We start from the raw sequence: 12,995 nt of genomic DNA, 5'->3' as shown, positions 1-12,995 counted from the left end.
CTGAGAGAGAGAAATTATTATCCCCGCTTGCAGATGAGGAAACTGAGGCACGGAGAAGGGACGTGATCAAGGTGGTAACAGAGCCCAGTTCTCCTGACTCCGGCCCTCTGCTTAAACATTAGACAACAACTCACTAGGTTTAACACGTACATTTTTAGTTGGCTCTTCAGTTACTTGTATTATAGTAGCACCCAGAGACCCCTATCAGAGCTGTAATCGCATTGTGCTGGGTGCTGTACATACACAGAGTAACTCTAGTCCCTGCCCCAAAGAATTTACAATCTGAATAGACAACGGGTGGGAGGGGAAGGCGGGGAACTGACTTACTGAAGGTCACATGACAGAGTGGAGTCTCTCGAGTGCTGGAACCCCTAGGCCTTGCTGCCTTTAGCTGTTTCACTGTCAACAAGCAGAGAAATGAGCGGTAGACCAGACCTGGACGGTCCCCTGCTAGAGTCCAAAGGCAGGGCAGGAAGTTGCCCCTTTGGCCAGCTCTATAACCAGACCTCCATAAATACCCCTGCTGAGCCTTTTAGAACTTAGTTAATTTCCACTTCCCCTAGGGAGCTCCTGGGCTGTTTGTGTCAGTCCGATGTCTGCGTCTGAACGAGGCTGTGTGTGGGATTCTGGTCCTTGTCTCCCTTCGAGGCGCAAACACCCTGCTGGCCCTTTCAGGGCCAGGACCTTTCAGTGCCAGGACATCTCTGCTCTTCTCACTCTCTCTATATTATTCCTTCCCCTTGGACAGAAACATCCATTACCCACCGGAGACTTCCAGCATCATGCTGCTGGCGAGGATGGTAGCCACCGTCAAACAGGTGCGTGCCTCTGTTTGCTGCTCACGGTGCTAGGTACGTCTCAGCACTTCCTTCGCGTTGCTCCCTGGTGTCTGCCCTCCCCTCTCGAGGGGTACGTCTGCGTTGCAAAGTGAAGGGATGATTGTAGCGCCAGTAGGCGTGCCCATGCTCGCTTTAGTCTAGCTAGCAGGGCTCACAGCAGTAGCGACAACCTGGTGGCACAGGTTGTCAACCCGAGGACATATCCAGGGTCCTGGGCAGGCTTTTACTTGGTTGTTAGCTCATAAGAACAGCCATACTGGGTCAGACCAAAGGTTCATCTAGACCTGTCTTCTGACAGTGGCCAATGCCAGGTGCCCCAGAGGGAATGAACAGAACAGGTAATCATCAAGTGATCTAGCCCCTGTCGCCCATTCCCAGCTTCTGGCAAACAGAGGCTAGGGACACCATCCCTGCCCATCCTGGCTAATAGCCATTGATGGACCCATCCTCCACGAACTTATCTAGCTCTTTTTTTGAACCCTGTTATAGTCTTGGCCTTCACAACATCCTCTGGCAAGGAGTTCCACAGGTTGACTGTGCCTTGTGTGAAGAAATACTTCCCTTTGTTTGTTTTAAACCTGCTGCCTATTAATTTCATTTGGGGGGGGCCCCCTGCTGGATCCCATGTTGACATGTCTTCCCTACATCCTCACTGCTAAGGTTAAAGCTAGCCTGGGTATGCTACAACCACACCTCCACTTTGCAGCGTAGACATGCTGTAAGTTAACCTCCCGGCACATCAGCGTGCGGGGCTGGGGATGTCTCGCTGCACTGCATGCACTTACCAGCACTAGGGATCATGCGTTGCTGAGACAGCACGCAGCAGAGAAGGACCTCATGACCACCTGCCCCAGAAGCAGCCCCTCCTTCCACTGTCATTAGCTCTAGAGCAGTGGTTCCCAAACTGGGGTTTGTGAACCATTGGGGGTTCGTGAAATGTTACAGGGGGTTCTCAGGAAAAAATTCCCTAATGGTGGACAGAGCTGTCCCTAGGGGCCCCGGGCAGCACGGGGCCAGCAACCCAGAGCCCCTGGACTTCCAAGAGCTAAACAGATCTTATCTATCGCACTGAGGAGATTTAAACTTCAAGACTCCTTATAAGACATGGAAAGGGAGGTGGATATTTTCTGCTGTTTTTAAAATTAAATAGGCAGCTAGTCTTGTTTTTAAAATGATTATGAAGAACAAGTTTAAGCTTTGTTGTAATGTGTGTTGTTTGCGTGGACTGCTCAAGACCTGAATGCTTGTGTAGGAGAAACTCTTTGAGCTGGCTTCTTAAATACCTTCATGCTGTTTCACATCTGAGACTCCTTGATGAAACATAGGAGCCTTGTCTTATAACAGGCTTAGTCAAAGTGATACAAGCTACGAAAGTGAGATCTTGGAAGAGTGTTGCCGTTTTCATAATGTAATCAAAATACGGGAATGATAAATAATAATTAATAATAAATAGTGTGTAATAAGCATGCCAGAAAAACAAATTGTGTATTTCCAAGATCTCTGCTTTTATAATTTATACTCAGGTAAAGGAGAAAATCCCTGGAAATATTCATTTTTAGGAGGGGGTTCGTGAAACTTGACATTTTAGTGAAAGGGGTTCACAGGTGGTTAAAGTTTGGGAACCACTGCTCTAGAGCATCTAAGCTCTTTGGAGGCCTCCGGTCACTAGAGGGTGAACCAACCACAGATGCGTCAGGCAGGTCAGATTCCACCCGGCAGTGGGACATGGACACACCAGCCAGGACGTCCCACCACAGCCTGGGCCTCTGCGTCACCGTCCTGACAGCATGACACTGCTCCAGCTCCTTCTGTCTCAGGGCTTGTGCTGGGCACTTCATTGTGAAGATGCCTGTTGCTGTGGGAAATCGGAGGCTGCTGTTAGCACAGATTCTATAAGGGCCTTGGATACCATGGTGATAAGGGCGGAATAAATATGCACACCCACCCGTGTGGTGTAGCTGTGCCGTGGGAGGTGATCTTTATGGGCTAACATCTGGGTTAGCGTGTCTTGAGAAGGCATCTGTCATCTGCATGATGAGTGATCTGCTCCTATTCCCTGGGTCTTCCCACAAGCCTGGGACAGCTCTTTATAAAGAGGGTTGTGGCTGTGTATGAAGCAGCCCCTTAACTGTGCATTTCCTGCAGTGGAGTTTGGGGTTTTGACGTCCCTCATCCCATCAGATTACCGGGAGTCAAAGCTGTTGTCACACATCCATGGCTTCCCCTCCACCTTAGCAAAGGGAGACCTGAGTTTGCCTATCACCGTGGAACTGGGCTGTGCCCATCGCATTAATACACCCCCCCCCCATGGCGTACTCTCCTCGGCTTCTCCTGCCCTCTCTGTATAGCTCCCCACATGGGCCCCACTGCTGTGTGTCTGAGTGTCTCACCTGTATATCCTCACAGCTCCCATCTCCAGTAGAGAAGTATTATCCTTATGTCACAGATTGGGAAACTGAGGCACTGAGTGACTTGCCCAAAGTCACAGAGGGTGTCTGTGGCAGAACAGGGAATTGAACCCCGATCTCCTGAGTCCCCACCCTGTGCGTTAAACACAAAACTAGCTTTCCTCCCCTTTTCTTTCTCTGGCTCGCTCGTATTCCAAGGGTTAAACATCGCTATAGCGGTGCTAATGTCTGGCCTAAATAGCATCCAGATCTGGGTATCCTGCCATCTCGCGTAGCCCCCTCCCACTTCCCTCCTGCTGGAGTGCCAGTTTGAGCGGCTGTTTGATACGTTTCAGGCGAAGGACAAGGACTGGTGGATAAAGCTTTTCTCTCAGTTCTGCAGCAAAACGGCCAACGAAGAAGAGGAGATCGTCCACAAGCTGCTGGGGGACAAATTTAAGGTCAGTGTGTCACGCCACTGGAGTGCTTGGGTCTTTGCGGGGAGGCAGGGTCGTTTGCGGCGATCCCTGAGTTCCTCTCCTTTCCCTCTGAAGGCCTCACTTGTGTACAAACCCTTGGTCACAGAGAGAGAGAGACACCACGGTCCCCAGCAGTGACCAGAACCAGAACTGTCAGCGTCCAAAGCACGGGCCTCCTCCACTTGAGCTAAAGGAGGTCTCCTCTCATGCTCAGTAAACGGCAGGCTGTTGGACCAGCCACTAGAGGGAGCCATGGCCATTAAGCCAGTGTATTGCCCTGGTTCCGTGGTAGACAGACCAAGCTGTGGCCTATCCGCTGAGAAAGGAGTAGTTAATGCCAGTGGTTTCCATGCTGAGGTTGCTTCCCCAATAGGGAGTGGCCAGACACCAATGCTTTGGTTGTGGGTGCGCAGCCATGGGTGGCGGTGGTTTTTGATGGCTGCCAGGTTGGGGGCAATTCAGAACAGCAGCTTTCTGACGAGCGGTGGTGGCACAAAGAACCTTCAGGCCTGCTCCAGTCTCTGCTTGTCGGCTGGATTTAAGGCTGCCCCGCCTGCCTTGAGGCTCCTCTCCTCGCTGACGTTGTGGCCTTGTTTCTCCAGGGCCAGCTAGAGCTCCTCCGGCGGCTCTTCACGGAAGCCCTTTACGAAGAACATCTCAGCAGGGTGAGTGGTGAGTCCTTGTCACCCCCTTTCCTCCCCTCCCCCCCCCCCTCGGCAGAGTCCTGTGCACCCCAGAGAGAGCGCTGAGGAGACTCCGTTTCTCCATAGGGTGTCCTGGTTGCCGTTCCTCCCGACAGCACCGAGGGGCTAAGATTTGCCCTGGAGCCTATTGGTGCCTCACCCTCACCCTAGCGGGGCTGAGGTGGGATATGAGGGACAACCTCTTTCTCCTTCACCTGATCATTTAACCCCCTCAGTGCTCTGAGCTCAGACGGGCTGAGGGGATAACAAGAATCACAGAAAGGTGGGGCTGGAAGGGACCTTGAGAGGTCACCTAGTCCAGCCCCCTCGCTGAGGCAGGACCACGTGATCCTCTCTAGACCATCCCTGACGGGTGTTTGTCCAACTTGTTCTTCAGAACCTCCAGTGACAGGGATTCCACAGCCTCCCTTGGACGCCTGTTCCAAGTGCTCAACTCCCCTGAGAGTTAGAAAGTTTTTCCTCATCACCAACCTCAATCTCCCTTGCTGCAGATTAAGCCCAATACGTCTTGTCCTCCCTTCAGTGGACTCAGAAAGTAATTGATCCCCGTCCTCTTTGTAACAGCCTGTTATCGGTTCCCCCCTCAGAATTCTTTTCTCAAGACTAACCATGTCCAGGGTTTTTAACCTTCCCCGTGGGTCAGGTTTTCTAAACCTTTTCTCATTTTTGTTGCTTTCCTCTGGACTCCCTCCAATTTGTCCACATCTTTCCCAAGTGTGGCGCCCTGGATGGGACCCAGCACTCCCGCTGAGGTCTCACCGGTGCCCAGTAGAGTGGGATATTACCTCCCGTGTCTTACATACGACACTCGAATTCATACAGCTGTTCAGCATTTCCCCTTGCTGCTGCCTTACAGGGGTCGTGCCCGGGGGAAAGAAATACAATGGAACAGGCTTGTGCCCTCTCCTGCGCTCTATGGCTCTGGAGTGACTGTACCTGGAATCCACCGTTGAGCAGCAGAAAGGAGAGACGAGGCTGACGGGGAGCTGGGAGGAGTCCCTAAGAACTGGGTGGGGCCAGAACCATCTCAGAAGATTGTAAATGCCAACTAGGGGGAGGAATTGTTTGGGACAGGACAGCGGCACCACGAGGAGTAATGGGGTGAAGCCGAGGGAGGGAGAACCTAGGCTGAGTCTGAGGGAAGCCCTGATGACCCTGGATTCTCCTAGAGGATGGAGCCCTCTTACTTGACGGGTCAGATTGTCAAAGGTGCTGATCTCCCACTGAAGACAGTGGATGCTAAGCGCTGATGAAAATCAGGCCATTAAGCTCTGTGCCTCACGTCCTCCATCCAGTTCTCTCTAACGAGACATTGGGTCCAGGATTTGTTATTACAGGATGCTAAAACTGTCAGGGCAGAGTTGAGGGTCGGTTCACTGCTGGTTGTAATAGCATTAGTGCCCGTTCTATGGCAGCTCCAGCCCCACGGCCCATCACGGGATTCTGCAGTGGGTCCGACAAGTAAGGCTGCGAGCTAGAGCAGTGTTTCTCAACGACTGGTCCGTGGGCCGGTGCCAATCCCTGAGATCTCCCTGACGCTGTTTAGGAAGGCAGCAGGCTGGTCCCTGGTATCAAACAGGTTGAGAAAAACTGAGCTAGAGCAAATGGGAGCTGCTGAGATGGTACAGTCCTGACAGGTAAACTGATCCTCTCGCTTCTTGGTCTTTCTGCAGTGGTTTACTCCAGAAGGGTTCCGATCGCTGTTTGCCCTGGTTGGGACCAATGGCCAAGGCATAGGAACAAGGTAACCAGTGGATTCGCCATTGCGCTGTGGCTGTGTGTGGGGAACTGTTGAGAAATCGGCATGGAAGTCATGAGAGTCCCAAAGCTCTCTGGGTCTCTGGGCTCCCCTCAGCGCTTGCATGGATTCCCCGTGCTGTCTGAAGGAGTCATCCATGCACATCCCTCAGCCCAGCTGATGGGAGCCACTTAAGTACCTAGAGCGAGAGCAGAGAAAAAACCTTGTACGTGTTGCTGAGGTTCTGTAAAAGCGGTGTTTTACTGCTTTTCTGTAAACTATGACAGGACTTCCCCAGTCCAAAGCCTCCCAAAATTCAGGTCTGGTCCTGCATCAGAACTTTGCCTCTTGGGGCCATTGGACACTTCAACCCTGGGAGCCGCAGAGAGTCCCTCCTCCCTCCTGAGCGTTCTGCGCTGAAGAACGAGAGCTGGTGCTATGAGCACCCGCGCCGGCTCGCGGGGTGTGATCACAGCTCTCCCTAGCACTGGGGTACAGGTGGCTCTCTTGCCTGCCCGGCCAGATCCAGAGACAGTTGGAAACATAACCGTGTTCTGTCTGGTTTCCGCTAGTTCCCTGAGCCAGTGGGTCCATGCCTGCGATGCGTTAGAGCTTCCCCCGCACGAACGAGAGCAGCTAGATGCCTTCATAGACCAACTCTATAAGGATATCGAGAAAGGTAACAATGACAGAAAGCGTCAGCGTGGTTCCCGGGCGGCTGTTGGCGCGGTTCTCTGGGCCGTTGTCTTCTCCAGGCCAGGCGGGGCTGGGCCTGGGACTCAGCGGCCATCGCAGTTGGCTGACTTTGTAGGCTGCATTGACCGGTGCTGTCTGAAGGCCCTGGTCAGGGTCCCTGAGCTGCCACTGGCACTCCTGGCTGCAGGGTAGATGCACTGTGAGAGAACTCCACTCAGGGACAAGGCCCCTCCTTCCCACTCAACGTCAGGGCCAGGACTGGTTTGCTGCCATTTTTCTGGATTCACCAGACCCTCGACAGTCTCAGCAGCCAGGGGATCTGGCTCCCAGATCCTGGGAAGTGTGGCTGAGACGAGCCGCAGGGAGCAGCTCCTGGGTCTGGTGGAGGAAGATGGGTGCGTCCCCAGGTGATGGCTGCCAGTTTTTAAAACTCAGCTCCCTGTTTTGCGCCCGCCAGTGGCTGCAGGTGCAGTGTGATGGGCGCAGATGTGGACCAGTAGCTGTCTGCTTGATTTGTGGGTGCAGTTCAGTAATTGAATGTCTTGGTGCCTTCGGTTCCTCCCACAGCTATCTGGGGGGTGAAATAGGGGGTCTGGCCCCTTTAAATACCAACCCCCCCCCGCTGTCCAGTCCCCAAGCTCTCTGGGAGGCTGAAGTGGATTGGTGTGACTGGCCCAGGTGAACTGGTAAAAGGCTCTGCCTTGGCCGAATTTGCCCGCCCTGCTGTTTCCCCACGCGCTGACTCTTCTGGTTTGAGGAGCAGGGTTTGGCTGGGGAAGCTGTCCGAGGCTGTAATCGTCCCTTTCTGCTTCAGAGACTGGAGAGTTCTTGAACTGCGAGGGATCCGGCCTGTACGTGCTCCAGAGCTGCTGTAAGTACCAGGACGATGCTGATTGCCCGGCCCCTCCCTCTATGGCTAAACCGTTCCAACTGTCCAAAGGTTTCGAGAGACGCGGGTCACAGCCTGGCCCGCCTTCTCGTTCCCTTGCGTCCGTTTGCAAAATCCACGCTCAAAAATTAACACGCCAGAGCTTTTCAAACAAGCAAATAAATGCCAGCAGCTCAGCTCACGTGAGCAACCCTCCCGTAACAAACCAGGGTCAGCAGTCTAGTGCCAAGGTAACCTCCAATGCATTCTTATTCCTGCAGAGCCCAAAGTGCGCCAGGCACGTTCTAGACAAATACCATGTGACTCATGCCCCAGAGAGCATTTTTTGCATGCAGTGGGTAAAAACACCTTGGTGAGGAAACCGTCTCCAGTCTTAGCTGCCTCCTGTGATTAAAGAAACGGCAATCCGAGACTGGTTTATTAACGAGACGGGAGTGCAGCCATCTGGGTGCGGCAGGGTGTATCTCCGCCAGGGTGGTGGGGAAAGCTATATAACAGGCAGGCTTACACGGAGAAGGGAGCAGGATCAACAACAGGAATATTTTCCTCCCTCTCTTCTCGCCTTATTAAATGACCAGTGGGGAGACTAGTTGGTTCAGAGAAACGCTAACAGCATCCCAGGCCTTTCACCTCCAGCTCACCGCGTTGAGTCCGGGGCAGGAGTGATTAAAGCCCTTCCCATCTGCTGGCTGTTCTGCGGCGCAGTGCAATGAATGGGTGGGTCTCCGTCGAGTGTCCTCCCCTGCTCAGCTGCCAGGATTTGGCACCATTACGGGCAGTCTCAGCAGGCGGCCGAGGGGTTTGAACTAACCCTCTCGTTCGTCAGCCAGGCCAGGCCTGAGGCCTGCTGGGGGTCTGCCTGGGGAACTGGCACTGCTGCCTCTGGCGACACCTGCTGTGTGTCACTCACTGGCTTTGGTGCCCATCTCTTCCCTGCTGCAGGTAACCACAGCTGCATCCCCAACGCTGAGACGTCCTTCCCGGATAACAACTTCCTCCTGCACCTCATCGCCCTGGAGGAGATCAAGCCGGGCGAGGTGAGCCTGCAGGGAAGAGAATGGTTGGTTTCTTTGGGGAGGGCCGAAGCCTGTAGCCCTCCCTCAGGCCAAACTCCTCCTGAAGGCAGTGGCTGTCCAGCCTGAGTAAGACCAGTAGGGTTCTGTCTATGTGCTTACATGGCCCCCCCATTACTATAGTATCCAAGCACCTCCCAACCCCCGTGGCAGGTAACATCCCTATTGTATGGATGGGGAAACTGAGGCACTGAGCGATGAAGTGACTGGCCCAGGGTCAGACAGGAAGTCTGTGGCAGAGCCATGGATTGAAGTCCCAGTCCAGGGTCTTCGCTAAAAGACCATTAACCCCCTGTGGCCCTTCGCTGAGGCAAGGACAAGGGTCATGAGCTGCGGTTCAGCCCAGCTAGGTTTTCGAGCCGCTGTGGACCCTGATGATTTTGTGAGCGATCAGGGAGTCCCAGGCGATCTCTGCTGTCCGCACTAGGGACGGGCCTGAACGTTGAGCCCCCGAACGTCGGGGCAGTTCGAATCTGGCCTTCGCAGCCCCGGCCTGCAGCGTCGCTCAGCTGGAGGAAGGCGTGGGACTGGGCTGTGAGGACAATAAAGGAGACAATCGCTCACTGAGGCTGCAGGACACACATGGACCCTGTATTTCTCTCTGGCTCTCCACGTCCCCTGTGCTGCCTGGTGTCACCGCACGGCAGCCCCTTGAGCGCTGGCCGGGCCTCCCAGCTGTGGAAAGGTCGGCCGACCGCTCTGCTGGGTCAGCCTCTCCATAGGGCTGGATTCTGATTTCTACCTGCCCTGGAAGTTAGCCCTGCTGAATGCTGTGTTCTGCTTTAGCCCCGCCAGTTCCCTCTGCTCTCCGGCAGTGATTTGCTGCACTTTCCCCTCTGTTCCTGGAAAGCATCCCCTCCAGGGGCAGGAGAGCCCGGCGGTGGAACTGACTCTCAGCCGGGCCTGTTTCTCTTGTCTCGGCAGGAAATCTGCATTAGCTATTTAGACTGCTGCCAGCGGGAGCGGAGCAGACACAGCCGCCACAAGATACTCAGGTAGGGCTAGCCGCCCGCGCCGCTCGGACTCTGCTGGCTGGGGGCCCCGGGGACAGATCGGGGTAGAAGCAGCGGTGTGGGAAGGGTTGCCAAGGCGTGGGCAGAGCGAGGTGGTTCTGCAGAATATTGTCAATTTATTTTCAGGGATCAGGGGACACACACCCCCCTCCCCCCACCACACACATCTTGCTCTGTTCTTGGATGTAATGGCTTCGTCTGGCCTCAGTCTGCAGCACTCAGTGGCATTGGCCACTGTCGGAAGACAGGAGACTGGGCTAGATGGATCTTTGGTCTGACCCAGTCTGGCCGTTCTTATGTAGCTATCGTGTGTGTTCAGGGTAGAACGATAGAGACCAGTGGCTTCTAGTCCAGCATAACTCACGGCTCAGGCTACACCTCTGCCCTCCAGCAGCTGCATGGGGAGCTCTCCCTGCTCAGAGGGAGGGATGAATGAGGAGTTAACCCCCGAATGGCTGGCTCTCCAGCCTGGCACCGTAGTTCTGCAAACTCCCTTGACGTGGTTCTCTCTCTCCCCTGCTCCCCTCAGGGAACACTACCTGTTCACCTGCTCCTGCCCCAAGTGCCTGGCTCAAGCCGACGACGCCAACCTGACTTCGGAGGAGGAGGAGGAGCTGGAGGGCGAAGGAGAGACGGACGACGCGGAGCTAGAGGATGAGATGACGGACGTTTGATCCTGGGCCTGGGGATGGGGTTCGGCTTTGTACCGGAGACGGGACCGCGGGGAGGGACTGTGCCTGTGTCGGCCAGGGCTGGCGCGGCGGCAGGGAGAGAGCATGTTAAGGTTTGGCTAGGTTGGGCAGTGGAGGAAGCAGGGATCTTCCCTGCTCCTCAGCATCCTTCTGGGGGAGTGTGTCTGTGGTCCCGGGGTCCCCTCTCTCTAGGTAATGGCTCCACTTGTCCCAACCACTCAGATATCCGCCCACACAGACATCGCCTTGGTCTTGTTTGTATCTGATCCTGCACACAGAGCAATACGCTGGGGGGGAGGGGAGACGATGCATGCAGGGAAAGTCCCCGGCTCGTCTGAGCACAGCGCACAAACCTTAACGCTACCCTTGTTCCTGACGCTGGGCAAACAACCAGCTACGTTGGGGCTTCCTCCGGTGTCAATATCTAAGTGATCTGAGAACTTGGAGAGCGGAGTCCGGGGGGATTTGGGCATGTGATTTCCTCGGGGCTGTGGAGGGGGGAGAACAGAGGTTTAACCTGGTGGAGACAGTGGCTGTGCAAAGAGGTTGTGGTCTCATGGACTCGGCACGAGACTGAGAGCCAGGACTCCTGGGTTCTAGTCCCTGCTCTATTGCTGACTTGTGGTGTGAGCAAGTCACTTACTCTTGCTGTCTCTCAGGTTTAAAATTGTGGGGGGGGGGGGGGGATGATCAGACTTTCCTAGCTTGCGGGGGAGGATTAGCTGCTCAATGTCTGTACAGGGCTGAGTATTTTGAGTCATCTACACACAAATCTTAGTGCCAGAGGGTGAAGGGTTAAGTAGCTCTGGGGGTGATACGGTCAGCTGATGGAGCCTCACACTCCTTACCCCTGCTGCCCTCACGGGTTGGCATAGTAATTTTGTTGTGGTGGTTTGACCACGGGGAGGTCTGTCTGCCCTCCTGGGGCATCGGGCTCAGTGGTACTGGCCTGTGATGGGCTCCTGCACGGGCACCAAGGGAAATCCTTACCCAGCCTGCCGCAGGGGGCTAGACCCCTGGGCTCAGAGTTATACCAGCCTGTAGGCATTGCTCTGCTCAGCGCTGAAGCTTGTTGTCAGAAGGGAGTTAGGCGCTTCGTAGCCAGACTCCTATTGACTGTCAGTGCGATTTTTGGCTCTTAAGTGCCTAAATCACCTTTAAAAAGGAGATGTAGGCTCCTGAATCAGCTAGGCATTGGAATGCTGAGCGCAGCAACGGCTAAATACCTCTAAAAACCTGGGCCCCGGTTCTCCTCCAAGGGACCAGGAAGCGGGGTCCGGCCCCATTGCCAAGCCCAGCCCTGGAGCGCGAAGGGAGAAACAGTCTGCAGGGGGGTGGTCGGAGGGATCCATCCTCAGCCTTCCCTTGTGTGTATTAGCCCACTGACCTCCCAGGGGTGCAAAGGCTGCAGGGCTGGGCCCTGGGGTATCACGTGACCATCAGCCAGGCTCTGGAGGCTGAGTCTGCGTGGAGCTGGCAGCTCCTTCTAGACCCACTAGCGTAAGCTTCCCAAGGGCCTGTCTGCCTGGGTCGGAGCGGTGCCCAGCGCCTCTCGGAGTCAGTGGGCGTTGCGGGTGCTCAGCACCTCTCAGATCAAACCCTATCAGAGCAGCGTGGCGCTCTCAGGGGGGATGGTGAAGGATCCAGACGAGAGTTCAGGCTGCCTAGTACCATAGTCGGAGATGGGCACATGCCAGTCGATGAGGGAGTCCGTTCCCCCGCGAGGGCAGGACCTGCCCTGCAATAGAGACTGAGCCACTTGGAAAAATCTCAGCCTTCTAGGAGGCAGGCGGCATTGTCCTCCCCCCGGCAGCCATCTCCAAGGTCAGTGACATTGTGGTTTGCCTTTCCGCTCTGTCCTGGTGGCTGGATGAAGGAGTGGCTTCGAGCTCGATATAATTGCTTGGGGCCTGCAGGGTACGGCGCCGACTCTGGGCTGCCTGGGGACCAAACTGAGAGGACGCTCGCCCTCCACATCTGATCTTCTCCCCATGAGCAGTGAGGCTGGAGTGGGAGGAAGGTCACCCACCAGCTGTGTTCACCTGCTCTTTAGAGCCACGTTCCCCACCCCACTCTTATCTCCTCACTCCAGTAATGGGGCCAGGAGAGGGGGCACCCCACATCCTGATCTCCCACCCCACTCCCCCATCAGTGAGAGGGTTGGGACAAACTCAGTGCCAAGCCAGAGTCTTTCCCCTTTCCAGAAGTGGGATCCAATTCCTGGCCTCATTTCTTCCACCGCCTCCCCCAGTCCTCCTGCAGCTGGTGGGCCTTAGCCGTTCTGATCAAGATGCAGCATGGCATGCTGGGAGTGGTTGTCTCTTCAGTCCACCCCACCCATTAAAGAGTAAGAGAGATGCAGTCTTCTGCGTTGCTGATGAGGCGTGAGCTGTGAGGCTCTGGTATGTTGCCTAGCCCTGGGTGCTGCTATGTCCCTCTATGAAGACTGATTTTTCGCACTTTCTTTAGGACTTCTTGTGGAGCG

The 12,995-nt window shown here is 55.1% G+C and overlaps 1 protein-coding gene across 1 annotated transcript in view; it reads left to right on the top strand.

The window, feature by feature from the left end:
• Positions 1-11,189, top strand: part of SMYD5 (SMYD family member 5) — a 24,837-nt gene extending 13,648 nt beyond the window's left edge. The window contains exons 2-10 of the mRNA XM_026659549.2: positions 749-818; positions 3,583-3,687; positions 4,308-4,370; positions 6,083-6,153; positions 6,720-6,826; positions 7,658-7,714; positions 8,675-8,769; positions 9,730-9,800; positions 10,348-11,189. Coding sequence (XP_026515334.2) covers positions 749-818; positions 3,583-3,687; positions 4,308-4,370; positions 6,083-6,153; positions 6,720-6,826; positions 7,658-7,714; positions 8,675-8,769; positions 9,730-9,800; positions 10,348-10,492 — 784 coding nt within the window. The 3' untranslated portion in view covers positions 10,493-11,189. The remainder of the gene's footprint in view (positions 1-748; positions 819-3,582; positions 3,688-4,307; positions 4,371-6,082; positions 6,154-6,719; positions 6,827-7,657; positions 7,715-8,674; positions 8,770-9,729; positions 9,801-10,347) is intronic.
• Positions 11,190-12,995: the final 1,806 nt, after the last annotated feature.

This window comes from Terrapene carolina, unplaced genomic scaffold (assembly GCF_002925995.2).
Source record: "Terrapene carolina triunguis isolate 2854851 unplaced genomic scaffold, T_m_triunguis-2.0 Scaffold633, whole genome shotgun sequence".
Taxonomy (NCBI): domain Eukaryota; kingdom Metazoa; phylum Chordata; order Testudines; family Emydidae; genus Terrapene; species Terrapene triunguis.
Note: the sequence above shows the minus strand (reverse complement) of the source record. Positions and strands in the feature narration are given on the sequence as shown.